The sequence below is a fragment of the Gallus gallus genome, chromosome 10, assembly GCF_016699485.2.
Source record: "Gallus gallus isolate bGalGal1 chromosome 10, bGalGal1.mat.broiler.GRCg7b, whole genome shotgun sequence".
NCBI lineage: Eukaryota > Metazoa > Chordata > Aves > Galliformes > Phasianidae > Gallus > Gallus gallus.
Window position 1 is genome coordinate 6,713,648 of NC_052541.1, and position 19,077 is coordinate 6,732,724.

The 19,077-nt window shown below is 44.8% G+C and overlaps 3 protein-coding genes across 4 annotated transcripts in view; 1 reads left to right on the forward strand and 2 right to left on the reverse strand.

Annotated features, from left to right (window-relative positions):
• Window positions 1-4,781, reverse strand: part of CHRNA7 (cholinergic receptor nicotinic alpha 7 subunit) — a 42,340-nt gene extending 37,559 nt beyond the window's left edge. The window contains exons 1-2 of the mRNA NM_204181.3: window positions 4,505-4,781; window positions 3,407-3,546 (exon numbers count right to left, since the gene is read on the reverse strand). Coding sequence (NP_989512.3) covers window positions 3,407-3,546; window positions 4,505-4,559 — 195 coding nt within the window. The 5' untranslated portion in view covers window positions 4,560-4,781. The remainder of the gene's footprint in view (window positions 1-3,406; window positions 3,547-4,504) is intronic.
• The window catches only part of MPHOSPH10 (M-phase phosphoprotein 10), a 1,076,704-nt gene that overhangs the window by 905,755 nt on the left and 151,872 nt on the right, over window positions 1-19,077 (reverse strand). The gene's annotated exons all lie outside the window — the stretch shown is intronic.
• Window positions 1-19,077, forward strand: part of MYO1E (myosin IE) — a 220,193-nt gene that overhangs the window by 101,481 nt on the left and 99,635 nt on the right. The window contains exon 4 of one of the 2 annotated variants that reach the window (XM_413782.8): window positions 14,416-14,504. In XM_413782.8, coding sequence (XP_413782.4) covers window positions 14,433-14,504 — 72 coding nt within the window. In that variant the 5' untranslated portion in view covers window positions 14,416-14,432. The remainder of the gene's footprint in view (window positions 1-14,415; window positions 14,505-19,077) is intronic. The other variant, XM_046899260.1, reaches the window with a different exon arrangement.

Genomic DNA, 19,077 nt, shown 5'->3' on the forward strand with positions numbered 1-19,077 from the left:
GGAAATTGAAGCAAATAATTACAAAAACCAAAGGGACCACTTATTTCATCTTCTAATATTGTAATATCTCAAGTGTTCTTGAAGAGCACTTGTAGTCAGTTGGCTGTCTCCATTTTGTTTTCAGTTCAGAACAATTTAATTGTAAGGTTATTTGTAAAGGTTTAAGAGCACCAATTTTTCTGTTTAGCCATACAGGAATAAAGTGAACAGAAATATACCTATGATCTCTCCCTTGACTTGACAGAGCAGAATGGCAGAGACTCAAGTAAAGACATGAGCAGCTGGGTTTCAGCCTGTTCTGCAGGGGATGTTACAGAGCTGCTCTGGATGGGTCTCGCTCTCAGTTCACCTTGTATCAGCTGAGAGGCCATTAAAGTGAATATATAAACTGCAAGATAGCATGATGTGACATGTTTTATTTCAAGCTTGTTACACCAGTAATTGTTATTGCAAATAGCTGTCATTCCCAGCAGTGTTTGCTTTTTGTTGACAATGAAGAAAACTCATTTGTTTTATAGTGTGAAGCTTAATTTACTTCATGCTTGGTTTCTTTCTTTGCCTGTCAATCCCAGATCTCAGAGAAATAAATGCAGTCAGATTTATAGCAAGCAGAATGAGCTGTAACTAAACTGCCAGGACGAAAACAGCAGCTTCTTACTGATAATGGAGGGGATTTTTTGGGGAAGGCACGGAGGATCAAAACCTCCTTCTGAATCGCGTTAGCTGTGACTGCCAGTCATGGAGCATACCCAGATTGGCCAGTGATCTGTGGATATCTGCTCTTCAGTTCTACTTTTTTGTTATTAAATTGGACAACTGCAGAAGATTTTAACTGTGAAGCTGACCATCTGCTGCCCGACAGCCATCCCCTCATATGGTGCAAGGACAAAATTATACGTGTGTGAGGAGCACGGGGAAGAGGAAGCCCCACTCTTTAACAAATGCAGAACTGCAAGGGAAATCTTTATGGTAGAGATTCTATTTATGGTTGGAAGAAGTCTCAAGGGTGTTCAGCTAATCTCATTCAGGACACCAGTGATTTAAGGAAGGCTTCTGTAACTTGCATCAGCAGGAGGAGGATTTGTCCATACAACAAACATTTCCCAGGGTAGTTAATATTGCAGAAGGTGTTTAACATATTCAGGCCAAATAGATCCATACAGAATGACATCAGAGCTGCTCCAAAAGTAATGCCTCTTATTTTATTATGTTGACCCACAATGTCAGAGGTGGATGTTGGTGGTATGGCAGCAGAGGGTGAACCTTCTCATCAATATTCCATTACATTTTGTTGCTGTGCAACAGATGGCAGCAGAGGAGCAGTCTGACAGAATGGTGTCTGACATGGAAGTGTGGATGAAGCAAAGGGGTGCAATTGAATTCCTTCATGTGGAAAAAATGGCACCCATTGACAGTCATCTACATTTGCCGAATGTTTATGGAGATCAAACAGTGAATGTGAGCATAGTGAGGTGGTGGTGGTGCATTTCAGCAGTGATGACAGTGACAGTGGGGCACCGATGCTGATGCAGATTTTGACAAGCGTGGCATAGAGGCTGTTGTTCCGCCCCGACCCCATGCTCCCTGCCATACATGGCGAGAGACCTGTGGAGGTGTGAGCCAGCAGGAGCAGCTTCAGCAGGAGCCCAAACAGCATTTAGGCCTCTGAAGCACTGTCTGTCCCATGCTGCCCTTCTTCCCTCTCCCTTCAGTTTCCCTCACCTGCTGTTCTCTGCCAGGCTTCACAATGCCCACTGCCCTTCACGTCCCGCTGTTTGCTTTACTTTGCACATTCCAAAAGCATTCAGTTAGAAAATGAATCAAGAAATTAATATATCACTTGTTAACACAGTATCATTTACTGGTTTTGTTCTTTCTCCTTTTCTTGCTTATTTGTCTGTTGTGACTCTTGGTGTCTAGATTCACCTACCACTGCATCTGCAGAGTTCAATGTGAAGAAATCCACTTCTTTCAAAATCCCTAAGCTCACCCATAATAAGCCTTGTTAACAACAGAAGCATGCCCACATACAGGTAACACGATGCTCCTGTCACTGCATGAACCACTGGTACAGGCTTTTATCTCATGTCCAAGTTTGGGTCAAATAACCATCCAGCTGTGCACTGCTAGCTCTCAGGTGTCTGTGCAGTACAGCCACAGCCAGCGTGAATCCATCTGCCAGCACCTCTGGCAATTGTGCTCTGCACAACACGTTCATCCCTTCCCTTCATTCATAGAAGCGCACTCCACACAGCTCTGTTGGCTGGCTGGTATTGCATGTATGAAATCTCAGCTGCTGCAGACAGGCTATAAGAGATGTGTTTGCCTGCTGGCCTCAGTGGTGCTCACACTGAAAAAAGTCACTGATTACAACCATCTACTCTCACTTCATCAAATAGTAAATATCACAGTGGAAATACATATCCTAGTTTTCATCCTAGGTCTAATAACTTTAAAACTTGCAAAAACATATACAGAAACTATAAGCATTTAAAGCTGCAGAGTTCTGTGTGTGTGCTGACCTTTAGATACTACATGAACAATGCCTGGATTTTGGCAACCAGCAGCCTGTAAGGGAACTGAGTGCAAGCTACTTGTCACGAATAATCCCATCCTTTTCCTGAATTGTGTGGTGCCTTGGACTTTAAGCATCTAATAGAAAGAAGATGGCATTTGGAGGGAAACTACTAGTTTAAAGTAATTATCTTCTTTACTAGTGGCCAGAGCTAGTTGAATTCAGTACAGTTAAATACTGTAAACCTGCTTAAATGTAGAGTCTGATTTCTGTACTGCTGTGACAGAATGAAGCTTAAATTACTCATAATGGAAACCAAAAGATCCTGCCTGGCAGGCACTGCACAAGAACATCCATCACTATACCAACTAACTGTGGCTGTAAGTAAAGCAGATAAAAACTAAGTATACACGATTTTAAAATCTTGTCTAAAGAAGATTAGAAACAAGGTAATGTAGCTTTTGGACTGAACATCCTCTTCCCCCTCATTGCTCTCCCATCCCCAGGTAAGCAGCTCTTCAGTGACCACCAGTAATCACTGCCTTTGTTGTTACTAATTCTCCCATGGGCTGAACTTGCTGGATCTAAGTACAGCTAAGGATTCAAAAGGCAAAGTATAGTAAAGTTGGAGCTTCATTTGTGTATTTAATACTGGTAAGAATGCAGGGGAATATTGGCAAGAGCTCGAGGAAGGAGAAAAGCTTTACTGTTAAATTTAAATTTACTTTTTTTTTTTTTTTTTAAAGGCAGTCAAAATTTGGCATTGCGTCTTCAATTACGTGTGCTTTCCAAGGTCTTGCAGACTTCCTTTCCCACCACATATCTCCACTCTGGGAAGGGAAAAATCCCATCTTCTTACACAAACAGTTTCCTGTAAGGCTACAGACTCACCACATCCATGATCTGCATGAGGCTGAGAGTGAAATAGACAGTGAGCGGCTGGGAGTCATTTGCAACTGGTCGTTCCAGAGGGTTGTAGTTCTTCAGCAGCTCCTTGTACAGCTTCCTTTGGAACTCTCCTTGCAGGGACTCTTCGGGCATAGGAATAGAGAAATCATTAGGATTCCGCATTGGAAAACGAGGCTCAGACATCTGTTCTTTTCATTCTCTCAGATATTATGTAGCTATTATTACTTTATGTGCTGCATTCTTTGAAAAACACCGTCAGAATTCATATAGTTCATCAGCTGCAATGGCAGAATGTTTTGCCAAATGCATTACCACTCTTTTCATCCCAAGGGGGATTTCCCTTCTTGGCTGTCCAGCAACGGTAAACTCAAAATGCCAGTGACTCAAAATGTCAACACACACACCCTTTGGTCCAGCAGCGAGGAGTGATGAGGAGGCAATGCACTGCATTTTGGCACCTGCCCTGCCACAGCTATAACCGGGGGGGCAGAGCGCAGGTACGGCAGGGAGCATCAACGAGACAACGGAAGAAAAATGGCTCCTGGCTAGGGCTGAGCCATGCACCCCGACTGCTTCGGACTGAGAACTCTTGGGGCGCCTACTCTCTGCTTTGTTCTCCGTGCAGTCAGCTATCGGCAAAGCGTGGGTACTGGATCCCTGGCAGGGATGATAGGTGCTACATTAATGTACGTGATAATATTCAGGGATTTCTGTCCTATCGAATCCAGGGAGGATCTTTATTCTGCCATTTTCTATGGAGAGAGAAGGAGCTCTGCACGGATGGAGCAGAGCAGACCGGGCACAGAGGCAGTTTCGGGAGGAAAGGAAATCTGGGTCATAGAGGAACAGGTCCTCTGATGTGCCTGCTGCCGTCCGCGCTCCAGACGGCTTCCTCTCATTTTCGGTCCCGAACTTCCCCCTGTAAAGCAGCAACAGTGCCCTGGGGGACTTTGTCTCGCCATCTCCCCGCTCCGTCCCTCTCCCCGCTCCGCTCCCGGCAGCGCGGGGCCGCAGAGCGGCGAGGTGCCGCCAGCCGCCGCGCCCGCTCCCCTGCCCGGCCGTGCCCGCGGCCCCACTCACCGCGCACGAACCCCGCCGCCGCCAGCAGCCTCAGCATCAGCGCCCGGAGGCCCATTCCGGGAGCCCGGCAGCAGCCGGAGCCGGGAGCCTCCGTCGCCGCCGCGGACCTCTCGCCGCCCGGCCCCCTCCTGCGCCCGCGCGGGGCTCTCCCTGCGATGTCGGCTCCGGCAGAGCCCGGTGCCGCCCGCTGCCGGGGTACGGCTGCCCTGCCGCGCTCGGCGCCGGCCGGAGCGCGAGCGGAGCCGCTAGCGGGAGGTTACCGCGGGCGGAGCGGCGCGGCGCGGCGCGGCGCGGCGAGCTCCGGCGTTATAGAGACCGGAGCGGGAGCCCCCTCCCCGTGGAAGCCCGCCCGCAGCCCCGGCAGCCCGCCCCGCCCCGCCCCGGGCTGCCCCCGAGCGCTGTCCGCACGCGCCGCCCGCAGCAGGGACGGCGGCGGCACCGCGGCGGGGCCGGGGACAGCGGGCAGCCAGCCCTGCAGCACGGCTCGGGCAGCCGCGAGCAGCGGGAGCCGGCTCCCCAGGGCCGCCCTCCCTGCTTACCCCCTCCTCAGCCCGGGGGCTCGGTCTTTCTCCCTTGCAAGTGCCAACAACGGCGGCTGTCGTTGCAAAAAGTGGCCCCAAGGGCAGCAAGTGACCCGGGCAGGAGAGCCCCTGTCCGGGCTGAGTGAAACCGGGACAAGGAAACAGTGTGGGGCTCCAGGTGGGAATTGGGCTTTGCTGAGGTCTTGGAGAGGAGGAGATGGGCAAAGTGAGGTACTCTCCCAAAGCACGCGTGGCTGCTCAACCCTCAGCAGAGGTGCAGAGCCGTGGGGTCAGGTGTGCAATGGTTTGTCCATGTACAGGGAAAACAACCTGTGCTGAGGAGTGCTGTGTTTAGCACTTGACAAACACGGGACTGAGTGAAATGATGCCAGAGTTCCTGCCTGGTGTAGGTGCGCCCTGCACAGCTGGAAAGCAGGCCCAGAAAATTCAGTGCATTTTGATGATCATCGGGTTCTGGTTTGCAGCTGACATTTGTGACACTGTGTGTAGGCGTTCAGCCCAAATCCCTGAATCCCTCATCTTCGGCTGCTGCATTAAACAAAGATCCAGGCAGCTGCGTTCAAGGGAGGATGCCACTGAAGAGCCTCTCCTGTGCAAGAGGTAACAAAATGCTTGTTCTTCCAATCGCCCAGCGAACAGCAGGCAGTTGGCCCATGTTCATTCCTACTTTGTAAAGTCCAGGTAATGTGTTTTGTGCCAAGCACTGACCTAACTTACGGAGGCACTGTTTAAATGTTTTTACATGTTGAGCTCAGGACCAGATGAACGGGGACAACCTGAGCAGCCCAGCACACGCATGCATCGGCCGTTCAGGCACTTAAACGTGGCACAGTGGAACCATGCCCCCTTGGAATGAGCCAACCTGGAAATCAGCAAGTGGCAGCAGTAACTCTCCTACGGACCAGCTCGTGTAGGAACACACCCTGATAGAATTCTCAGGGGTTTTGAAATTGTTTGACAAGGTTGAGTTTTATTTTAGTTTCAGGGTGGTTTTTTTGTTTGTTTGTTTTGTTTTTTTTTTCTGTGCGACGTTGACCTTTCTCGAATAGCTAGCAAAGAGGAGGAATGTGTTGCTAGGAGCTCCATGTCCCTGTCTGAGCAGCCAAGTGTTATCCATTTGTAATGAAACCCTTACCTGGCAGTGCTCTGAGCACCTGGCTTTTACCTCTTCTTGTTTTGGAAGGAAACCTTTCCTCTTCCTTCTGTTATCCGCTGCTGCTATGGCTCAGGTACCTCAGGTTATTTCTTGGTGGACAGTCAACAGCAGAATTGTTCAGACAGCAAATTTGGAGAGGAAATCTACAGTTCAAGGCTGACCTCTGCTGTTGGCTCATTGTGCTCTGCACATTGTTTTGTTGACAGCCTCCTCTCCCCAGCTGGTGAAGGCAGGATCACAGTGAAAGCAGCGGGAAGCTTGCACAGCCCAAGGTCCTCAGGAGTCCTTTTCTTTAAGCCACACCAGCCTCCTTCTCCAGACTTGCTTTGCACCACACCTCTCCATCTCCTTCTTGCTTCTTTGTTCCTTCCAGGCCACACAGCCCAGAGGAGGTGGACTTGCTGCCTCATGGAGCTGCTGTGGTTGGGCACCAGTGCTTCCAGGAGTGTCCATATTGTACAGCAACTGGGAATGCAGAGTGAAAGTACTTGGAGCCATACTGCCAAGGTTGCCTCTTTCCTCCTCCAAGCTCACTGGCCAGGAACTCATATTCAGAATGATGTCTTCTGAATTATTATTTGTTTAACAATAGGAAATCTATTAGACTTCAGTGGGCTTGCATCAAATACCCAACAGTCTGTGGCCAGCAGAGGCTCTGTCCTTGGCCTCCAACTCCCGCCAGAGATAGGACCCATTCCTCCCTGAGCTTTAATTCTTCTTTGTGTTGTACATTATCCAGCCAGGTGATTTGGAGAGAGCCATCACCTCTCTCTCATCTAGAAAGATAAAGCCTTTCTAGGTGCAATGATGAGTGCAAATTCATCTCACAATTACAGGCTGTAAAAACTGCTGTGGGACTGCCACCACTTCAGGGTGTTTGCCTGAATACGGGCAAGCCCTTAACAGCTCATTTGCTGTGTACACTGGACATAATTAGGCAAGGCAACTGTGCATCTGTCTTGCTTGTGAACACCCAATATATTCACAGAGACAACAATGTGCACAGATCATACATCTTCACAGGAAGGTCAGGCATGAGAAATTGCTTGTGGTGATAGCATTTACCTAATGTCAGTGTGCTGCTTTTTGTTCCTTTATCTAGTAAGCAAAGAAGTGTGTGCATCTTGTGCAGAAGGCACGCAGCCTCACTCGGGTACTATTTGAGGAGTCTGAGTGAGGCACAAAGCAATCCAGAAACACATTGGCATTTTGAGTTTGTGACTCTACAGAAAACTAAGATATTTCCCAGTTTTATTTATAAGGCTGATCCAGGACATTGGTAAGTTAAAAGAACTGGGGACTGAAGCTCATTAAGAGTGACTCGTGGTCATTACAAGATGTTGCAGTTGTCCAGGGATTGTAATATTCCCCAGTGTGAGGAATATCCTTGTTTTCTGTCTGCACTGGTTACAGGCAAGCATGCAAAAGCATATAGCTGCCTCATGTGATGGAAGATGGTAAGACAGCCCTGAGCTTCGGCTAGGAGAAGTGACCATCTCATACACAATGTGAAAGTGCCTGCAGCGCGTTCTGGCTTTGATCTAATATTGTGAAATTGCATGGGCCCGGGGCTTCCATGGGCAAAAAAAGTCTGCTCTTCCTTCCTGTAGGGAAGAAGGTAGGCTAGGCGAGGATTTCAAATGGTAACTTCCAGCACGTTTTAGATGAGACATGCCTACAGTTATCTTAATGTTACTCAAATTAAACTAATTGCCTCTTTGATTTCTACCTTTATTTTTGGATTTTTATGTAGTGTTAGCAAAGGAGTCTCCTGTTATTAGGTACTCCCTCTTGTTCATTTTTCACAAGTAATAGTCTCACTGGTGGGGAATGTATCTGTGATGGCTTTGATGTTCTTCCATGCCCCGAAAGAATGGCCTGAAACAAAACAGTGCTCTTTCTTTGCCAAGAGGTAGCAGATAGCTTTGGTGATGACTTTTCTATTGAAGGACAAATTAGTGCTTTGAAATCTGGTTCTTTTTGTAATTGAACTTTATTTTCCATACATCCAATCTCAAGCAGAAGTTCATGAAGGTTATCTCTTTCTAATTTCTCAGCTCCTGCAGCAATATGTGATTTCCAGAAAACAATGCATTCCCCAAAGCGGTTTTTGGTTGGAAAGGATAAAAAAGGGCACAAACTGTTCTGCTGTGCAGAAATAACGGAGCTGCTGCACCCCCCCTTTGCAAAAAGCAGCAACGGAGAGAGCACTTCTGAACAGTGCTCTTATGTATATATAACGACTTGTGAAATTTGCCTAACGAATTTGTGTAACTAATGAGCAGTGCCTGTGGCCATTCCTATAATGCCAACAGCTTTCAGATTTCATCCTCATCCCTTACTGCCGTTAGCGTACGCATACATTAGTGTATGAGTATAGCTATTAAACAGCAGTGGGAGCAGCACTGTGGAGATGTGTGAGAAGAAAACGTAGACTCTTCTGGTAGCTGGAGCTAAGGCTGAGTGGTGTGGCTGCTCCTGCAGGAGGCACACCGAGCGGCTGCAGGGCCTTCTCAGCATTACTACCCTACCCCGCTTTTTCCTGCTGAAAGCTCTCACCGATGTGCATTTATGTCGTGCTTAGCACATTTCCACTTGGATTCTATAAAAGGAAGGACTTGTTCCCCTCCGTTTCGCCTCTGCCATTTTCAGCCCCTTTGAGTCATTGCGCAGTCCCTGCCTTGGCCCTCATTTCTCACTGACACGGAGTTCACAGCCGCACGCAGTCCCTCTGCCATCCTTTTGCATGAGTGTGAACAACTGAAAGTTGGCAAAATTGATTTTCTTCACCCTGGTTAATTTTAAATAACTTCATAATGTAGGGTTCGCAGAAGCTAATTAAAGTTGACAAGAAATCTGCATGTTAGGCCTGCGGCTTTAACAGCTCCTCATCTAAAAGCATCTGAAAATCAACCTTATTTATCTTGTCCTAAAGCAACGCGCTGCAAATTCCTCTTTGCTGGAAAAATTGCCATCTGGTAAAATTTAAATAACACGAATTCCACAAAAGAGGGTGGTTTTATCTGCAAAGACCATACTAATGGGGCTTTGACCATAAAGCTGAGCTCTAATCCTTTCAAAGATGGAAATGTTTGAACAATGGTATTTTTTCCAGGCAATAATGTTAAGTAATGTTGTACAGAACTGGGAGCAAATTTGTTTAAAGTATGGAGATGTGGATGAGGCAGAGGATAGGAAACAGACAGCCTTGGGAAGTCGCGGTTCTGCAGACAGAGTTTCTGAAACAAAAAGCAGTCCGGATGTTCTCTTCTGCTAAAGAGTGCTGACTTTTTCCTTTAGAACACTAAGGCTTACGCATGGGTTTGTCACATCAATACATTTTTAATATGGCTGAGAGGAGAAAGAATCTCTTATTACTTCAGGTCTCTGCATTTTGTCTTGGAATGCATGGACTGCAAATTTGCAGGTGTAGTTTGTGTGTTGTAAAAACCAGCATTCCCCAGTACTTCTCCCACCATTCTCAGTATCACCCTTAAGGTAAATCAGCCTGGTACATGTATGATGATTTTAATTTATCACTGCTAAAGGTGCGGTTGGTATTCTTTAAGCATTTGGAACAGACATCCTATCTCGTATATCCTATATCTGCCCTATATTTTAAATGAGGTTGTGTCCTTTCTCTGTGATGGCATCCCTTGCAGCCCAGCACACTGGTATCACCAGAAGCCTACAAAGGGACAAATGGCACAGCACTCCACTAGAGGCTGCGACATCGCTCGTCCCACACAGCTCGGCACGGCGGCTGCCTGTCACGCTGCAGTGCTGGGTGCTCATTGCCTCCAAGTGGGGACAGTTTCCCCTCTTGGAAAGGGCAGCATTCACTAAAAATGAGTAATTTCTGTTGTCTGAGTACTGCACATTTGGATCCTTCAGAGGCAGGGAGATTTTCAAAGGGTGATTCCTTGCTGGACTATAAGGAGCTCCTGAGCCACTACCAGGTCATTTTGCTGACAAGGATCACAGACCTCTGGCTGTGACAGTGGCCAGTGAACATCACCACCGTTGTGTTTTCTTAAGCAATTAGTGGATCTCAGCAATTACAGTCTGTTTTTCTGGTCATCTGGACAGTTGTTACTCTGAAGATCACGTGGCAGCTTAGAAGTAATGTTTGCAGGATGGCAGGTTGTCGCAGCACACCCAGATTAGGACGTGTGGCTCTGAAATATAAATGCATTCGGTCCCAGAAGACCACATTTAACAGTAACTTTCTTCAGTGGGAAAAGGGAGACCCCTAAGCAAAGCACATGCTTTCCTGAGCAGATCCGGCTGTCCGTGTCTGCTGTTGCCTATTTACTGCCAGACCGAATCCTTCTCCGTGTCTTGGGCAGCTGCTTCATTCTGCTTGTCTACTTCTGCAGTCCCTTCTCTATCTTCTCATTATTTGTCTCAATTCACATGCTAATACTCCTTGATAAAATGGCCCTGTACATGAGTGCAGACATACCACAGGGAAAGAATGAGGGAGGCATTGTTTATCTGGGCTTTAGTTTGGGGCACCGAGGGTATGAGATAGACAGCAGGTGCTGCTGTATCACTGGGAGGAGCTGGAACTCCCCTATGCATATGTTTTGATGGAAAATTCACAGCAAAGAATTCAAACCACTGAGTACAGTCCCTTTTATCTCGATACAGAAATGAGGACCCAGGCACAGCGTGTCCAAAGTGCTGAGAAAGATGAGGTGTGGGTTTGCTGTATTCAGAAGTGCAGACCATGTTTTTCTGAGTGGGCAGCACAGTGGGACCATGCTGTAGCTTCCCAAGCATGACAAATAAAACCATTGACAAGGGCCCGCTGCCTCCCAGGGCTCTCAGAAACAGCCAGGCGTGTAGGAGTAGTGGGTCCTTCTTACAGCTGCACTTCTGCTGTTACTGCTTGTGACAACACGAGTGGGATTTTTCCTACTCATTCCTGGTTTCAAAGAAGACTGGCCTTCTACTCATCACACTACACTGACTGCACAGCCAGGGACTGTCGGTGGGCGTAGTGAGTGTCAGTAGCATTCATCATGAAGCAGAAGAGTGTACACAAGCAGTTCTGACTGTTGTAAATGGAAGGGGGAAAGAAAGCCCAAAATGCTGGGTATTGGCTCCCTGTGCTCAGCTCCAGCTGTTAGCCCCTTCCTGCACGGGGAGGAGGCCTTGTGCCTCTGTTCTAGCAGGCTGGCTGCGGATTCTGACTCATGCACGGTTCGCATAGCGTATGGCTTATCGGTAGTCCTGAGGGATTTTGGGGGTGCATTTTGGTGTGTACTGTCCCTGGAAAATAGCTATACAACACAGTATATGCTTGGAATGAGCCAGATGCAAATAACAGAGCAGCCGATGTCTCTGAGCTGGCGGGAGGTGTGTGCAGGTTGGGGTGAGATGCTCTCAGAATCCCTGGAGTGCTGCCTTGACAGGTTTCAGATGTATATCAGATTCAATTGGTATGATTTGCAAAGCACATGCATTTATTTTAAGCACATATTTGGGACTCATTTATTTCCATTGTTCAGAACATACTGAGGTGCTTGACTAAAATGAGGCTTGCTGAGCAACAAGTGCCACAGAGCTGAGCTGTGGCCAGAGAGGGAATGGTGTGCTCATGAGAATGGTGTCTTACAATCAGATGCTGAGGTAATGCATGTAAATGGACTGTGAAGCCCTGTGTGTCTTATCTCCTCAGCAATCAAGAACCTACAGCAGGAATGACTTGAATGATGATGGTCACAGCACAGATACGTGCAGTAACTACTTTATCAGCTAACTGTTTGGTAGCACTGCAATCAGACACATATACAAAGGGAAGATTTTTCCAGCAACAGGCCTTCCTTTGATTTGAAAGTGATCGTTCTTAAAATGAAACTGCTCTGTTTTTCAGTGAAATCAAGAGGGCTCTGTAGACATGAGTGAATGCAAATTGCTTTCAGTGTGCTTAAATTATATGTAAAACAGCACACTTTGTTCCTACAATTGTTGTGGACAAATCTATTCAAAAACTTGCCTCTAGTATGATGGAGAGGATGAAAAAAAGGAAAAGAGGAGAATGGGGCCATGAATTGGAGAGGGAAAGGAATATCTTTGTTTCTTTCAGACATTTTAATGATGCTGGGGGTGTTTTTCAAGATTGAACAAGGTTTGAGATGTTTCCTACAGCACTAGGTTTGCAGGAGGAGTTTTAGACCACTGGTTGTTTTACTGAATAATTGTAAGATGCAAGATAATGACTAAAATGGATTAAAACCCTGACTTAAATTCATCTGCTGATTTGAACAACATCATGTTCTTACATTCAGAGGTAACCTTGATTCACACAGCTCTGAGTTTCTTCCTCTGCATGTCTTGCTAGCATGGATGCAAGAGGCCAAATCCATAGTTTTGTTAACAGTATTGGTATTGCATTTCACTCACTGATATATGATAAGAGCATAAGAAGAATTATTGTGATTATCTGGACCAGGCAAATATAGCAAGACATGTAAGAGAGCTTATGGAAAGCTTTCTCTTGTCATAGTTTAAGTTGATTCTTCAACCAGAGATGTTTGGATACCTCAAGTTTGTTTAATGAAACTGGGCCTTCAGAGAGTTGTCTGTTGTTACTACATACAGGGAGCACATTCCAAAGTAAAGCAGTGTTCCTTCCTTTCCTAACTCATGTAAGTGAATCTTAGTTTTTAATTGAAGCTCTTGCTCCTAAGTCCTCTAGGAGGCTAAATAAAAACTGAGGATCTCCTTAATGGCTGCAATTCAGGGCTATCTTTGTCATGGTCAAGACTGTTACTGTGGATTCCTGCTTAATTATGAAGGTAATGCAGCGTGGCAGGTCAGAGGCAACAATGGCATTGCTAGTGCTAGGCTGCAGTGATAGCTTATAAGTAGCTGAGATGGCTTGAATATTTTAATTTAATTTATCATTTGCTGATGCATTGTCTGTGGTAGTGATATTTATAACCTAGATTTCAGTGTACTCACATGGTGATGATCCATAGATAAAATACATTGATAATACTACAGTTTTCAAAAGCACTACGGCACATATCATACATTTTAAAGAGCTTCTGATCACCTGGGAGCTTAAATCTTAAGGAAAGCCAGTGAATTTATATGCATAAGAGCAGGTTTTCTAAGCAGACAGCTGCATTTTATTCTTAGGAGTGTGGCTTTTAATAAATCACTTGAACATTTAAAAAAAATTACAGTATCTCTTGCATTAATTTTAATGTTTAAATATAGTGTAATGAACTCATTTGAATGGGTTGATTTGAAAGTTTTGAATATCAAAGCCCAGGAATCCCCAGATAAGCATGTTGCAAGAACACTATTTCCCCAAACATCTCTTGTAAAATGGGGAATCAGCTGAATGTGTCTTATATAAGCCAAGCAAAGGTGTTAACTTACTGCTGAGCACATTGGGGTGTTTTGTGACACAGGACTGGTAACTACCTTGTCAGCATCATCTCCATTTGGATGGTTCACTGAGCAGCAGTTTGGCAGTAAGACATTTTTCCTTACTGTTGACCTAGTCTGAAGTTGAGTCCCTCCAGGAAATCATTCATTTCTCTAATGTGCTCTGAGCTGCCTTAGGTTTTCTGTGGCTTCTTTGTCTGCATATAGCAGTATCTTTCATTTATGCATTAGGTTGCAAAATCCAGCGCTAAAGAGCAATGTAATTGTATCAGCTTTCTGGTTTTAGAAGAACATTACAGATTCAGGAAAACAGCAGGATTTCTTTAAGGAGAATGAAGTGTATTTGTCCTGTGAAGGTGGAGCTGCCCAGGTGATACAGGGCAGGACATTGATAGGTTCCCACCTGGGGAATACTGACTGTCAGGGTTACGGATGGGAAAGAGAGAGATGCTTTATTGTGACTGTTGACTCTATTAGAGTGGTAGCTTTGTTTGTTTGTTTGTTTGCTTGTTTGTTTTAATAACTGAATTGATACCTGCCCACTTAACACAGCTTACCTTAAGGGAAAGGTTAGTTGAATTTTGGATGAGATTTTAACATGACATTCGCCTTGTTAAGAAAATGAATGCTTGTAGATTTACTATTTTGTGATTTGTGTTGTTTTTTAATAAAGTCTGTAAGTTTATAGAGCATCTTATTGTTGGTGCTAGCAAGTGTTCAGGTTAATTATGTGAGACAGATACTTCTGTAATTCAGAACCCAGTGAGGAATTTTCAGATAACTTCCATTCATTTATTTTTTTTCAGTAGGGACTGCATAGTTCATGAGAAAAGCAGGAAAGCAATGGATTGATGCAGGTGAAGCACAAAGCGAGGTGGAAGAAGACAACAGGCAGGTAAGTTCTCAGTTATTCTCTTTGACCATCTCGCAAACTTGACGTGTGATTCTGGGACAGTTCCATTGAATTCAAACAAAGTAAGATTTAAAGCTAGTATGGTGAAATACTCTGTACTGGGTCTGCAAGGCATAACTCCATCTTAATTCTGCCTTGAGCTATATAACTTAACTAAAGGATTAGGGCTTTAATAACTAACCTAACGAAAGGAGCCTGGGCTGATGTGAGGCTTCAGTACTAGCTATGCAAGGTTTCCCGTCTGAGTCAGGTGCCTATTGTGTTCCTAATGGAGAGCTTGGACTGGGCTCTGTGAAGAGTGTTGTGTTGGGTACAGAGCCACCTAAGGCAAAAAGGCTAAAAAAATACTGGGAATATGTGCAGGACTTAAATGTTGTCCTTCTCTCTTCCTGTCTCTTCTGAAGGCACTTATTTTGTCTTTGTCTCATATACCTTACAGAAAATAATTCAAAACTCATTAGGGAAAACTAGAATGACGGTTTAAATTGATGCTTGTATTACTGGTGAAACTGAGCTTTAATTACAAGGCATATTTACGTACATAATGTAAAGCCTCACCAATTGAAATACATTGCAGAGTATACATAGAGTATAAATAACAGTTGAATTTGTTTGTCATTTGCAATTAATGCCTATGTGGCCTTGAGCTGAGAAGTCCCCTGAGTGCCAAACCCTCTGCTCAGGCCCACTATTCTAATGCACCTTAACTTGTTTCTCTGAATGCTTTTATAAGGAAAGGTTCTTAGATGAGCAGACCTGTGAATTTTCTTCATTTCTCCTTAATCATCATTCAGAAGCTTGCAAAAGTTTCTTATTTTCCAAAATCCTGCAGTTCTGGTTTTAATACCATAACATTTTGTCATCCTCACCAGATACTAAGTTACTACCTTGCTGTAGTGCAGATGACTCCACTTGTAGCCTCTTTGTTTGGAACTTACCTTGAATCCTCATTTGGTTCTCTATGAGCACAATGAGCACTATTTCAGGGCCAGTGATAAGTAGGAAGAGCTTCATAATTGTCATTAAGCATATGAGTTGTTTGTCCTCTGCTTGGGTTTAAGACCTTATGTATCAAACCACTAACTTCATATTTATGGAGCTTTCCTGATAGTTGTGCTTTATTGTGAGCTATGTCACAGGTGTTGGAGGGTCCGGTGGTTCAAATCCTCTCAGACTTTCACTGCAGGCTGCGGAGGGACTTGTGCTTAACAACGGCTCTGTATTTTTGCCTTGGTTAATGAATTTGTCCTAACAACTGCAATCCATAAGATGTTTTTTGACTTAGCAAAATAATATGTGTGATTTCCCTAAGCGTTTCCTGCCTGCTCAGAGCCTTTCCAGAGCTGCCAATTCACGTAGATATGCAGCCTGCCTGCCTTGGCTTGACAAGAACAGCAGTGACATCAGGTGACAGTGGGGCCCTGAGGACAGAATGATGCCCAATTCCTTCCTCTGTTTTCCTCATTATGTTTTGAATTTAATGCGGTGCTGGAGTCAGCACAGCCAGGGCAACTTAATGAACATAAATAATCAATTTGCCACTAGATAGTTTCCTGAAACAAAGAGCACAAAGCTACAAATTGTGGGCCCAAATGACCCCAAAATGAATTAGGAGATCTAGTGCCCCAGGGCTGTGCTCTGTCTCGTGATGTCAGTATTCTTGGCTCTTCCTCGTCTTCCTTTATTCCAGATTAAAAATTAATACAAATTAATACTGATAACATTACATTATCCGTTTTTTGTCTTGTTAGTTCATGATAACTGGAAACCCCAAGTGTTACCTAGTGGTTGGGTTTGTTTGTTTGTTGGGTTCTTTTTGCTGCTGATGTGACAAGATACCAGGAGACCATACCAGAGACCAGCTATCACTTTCATTTTGCAGTGTGAAACGTTATATATGCAAAGAGGTAAGCTAGCAGCTTACTATATGCTGTGAGCTGCCACATTGAATTTAGTGAGATTAATCTCTGAAAGGAAAGCATGTGTGGAATTGGGTCACGGTACTCCACATATTCAAAACTGTACAAAATACAAAGTGGTCAGTTTTCCCCCATAAGATCTTTATGAACTGAATAGGGTTTATTAATTGTGGTAGTGAACAAGTTAGCATCCGCCTTTTAAGAATGTGACAGTAGCATAAAATATTTAACTTCTGTTGTTTTCAGCTACCTGCATTTTGAATGCTCTACTTTGTTACACCTTCTTAGAATGTCCTGGATTATATATTACAAAAGGTGCTCACAATGTACTGGAATTGCAAATCTCAGACCTAGGGAACAAGAAGGGAGTGTGGGACTACATAGGAATTAAGTGTTATGTATGCAGATGTGTACATTGTAACATCTGTAGTTGTTGAACCCTTTAAGTTTTTGCAGCAAATGGAGCATCCTCTGTAGCTGCCCACAGAAGTGCCAACACAGCAACATTGCGGGGCTGTGTAGTGATGGGGAGTCCCAGCCTCATGGTACTGCCTCACCTACAAGGCTGTTCTTATTGTGTATATACATGCCAGATGTGAGTACAGATTTCTTGTCTTAATGTGTTGTAGAGGACTTCATTTGTGGTGTTTTGGTTTAGGCCTCATCTTCATGTAGGCTTCATGTATTACTTTCCTGAAAACTTCCTTCAGGACCCACATAGGCAAGAACAGGCAGGTGCTCAGATGCTTGTAGTGCTTGAAACTACAGAAAAAGTCAGAGTGAAGTACTAACTCAGCTCAGTATAAATTGCTGGTGGGTTTGTACAGGTTTGGCATTTTTTTTTCAGTCTCTGAAGGAGCCCCAATCTCCTTTCCTTGTTTTCATATGCATTCCATCAAATGCACACAGCATGCAGTGTCTGACTGTACAAGGCCTGCAGCCTAACCAAACCTGACTCTAGTCTGTCTTCAGCAAGCTGACTGGGTTCCAGACATCTCTCATGGCTTTGCTATAGGCTTTCTGTGTTGTGGCAATTACTGCTTTGATTTTCCCCTTGAAACCAGATCTTGGTTTGGTGTGCATCAGTGATGCTGCACTGAGCTCAAAATAGTTTTTTTGTTTTTTTTTTTTCCTTCACTGATCTATGCCAGCAAAAGTTACAGCTCTCCCAAGTGTTTTCACACTGTTTAAGGCTATTCCTGTATTACTGAGATAATCCTTGCATGGATTGAGAGCAGCATTTTGTACTAGGCCCAGAGCGTCATCTGCTAACAACTGTTTGGATTACCCCGTGGTTCTCGTGCCAAAGCCCCTCTCAGGAGGGAGGCAGTGCTGGGATAAGAGCTCTGCATGTCAGCAGCTGCTCCTGAGGTGACCTGTTTGAAATGCATGTTGATCTTTGAGCTTTGTATGATTTTGAGATCCTGTATTTGAGAAGAACTGCCAGTAAATTGTGCCTGGTTTTACCTTACCTTTTAATGCTGTGTGTTAACCTAAGTTTTGCTGACAGAAATGATAGCAAAGGACCTTGGTTTCCACTTGGCATTCCTTGCACAGTCAAAAGGATCACACCAGTCTGCCTCAGAATTCTACTTAATGGAACGTCAGTCTTTATTGAAACTTTAGAAGGTTCCAAATGTCTTTGGAATGTACTTTTTTTTGTTGTCCAAATGCATAATATTTTGTAAATTGAGGTGAGCCTGCAAGCAGTGGTATTATTAGGGATCACGCCAGGATAGCCAGCACCTTCCTTTACTTGGCAGGAGTAACGGTGACACCCAGTGGCCAGTTCAATAGAGGACCTGCACTGCATTTCTGTGTGTTTCTTTGAAATTGCCTCTAGATTTCTTATGCCACAGGGAAGGGGGCAGGAGGAACGCCTTCTCTGTGTGTAGGAGGACTTCATCCGTTTTTCCTGTCTCTTACTAGACACTTCTGTAATTGGAATGGGTGTCTTCTGAGCACTTTAATTTGAAGATACTGAGAGCATTCTCTGTTGCTGACTGCCAACAGAGAAATGTAGAAACTGAGACAAGGTTGGTTCAGTTGGACTTGGTGTAACATGAGTGTGCTGCTGTATGTTTTCTTTCATGCTGGTCTTCTCTAATGTCAAAACTGCGTCCACTGAATTACGCCATATGTGATTACTAAATATCAGTGATATCAAACTGCACTACATAAACAATTGGGTATGGAAGTCGAGGTCGTCTTTTTAACTTCTATTTGCATTGCTAACTTGCCTAATGAGTGTAAATAACACAATTATTCTGTCCCTATTGACTGTTCATTTTTCAGTAAGTTCTGGATGCACAGTGCTGTAGTTTCTCTGTGGTTTCACATGAGGAAGAGGCATGTGCTCCAATTGGAAAGCTTTTCATGAGGTTACCCACTGACGCTTTGCCGTGTTATTCAAACTGAACACTGTGCTCTGCACACTGCAAGCACTTAAAGCTTCATGTGAGCTGAGGAGCTGACAAAGCTAAGGTTTTTATCTCACAAGAGGAGCTGGTCTGCCTTAGTCTGGTCCCTATGACTTCCCTAGCAGTGATGTTATGGGATAGGGCATAGGGAGCTGGTGGGTTCCGCTGCAGTAAATATGAAATCCCTCTGCTCAGAAAGAGTTCTTCCTCTCATCA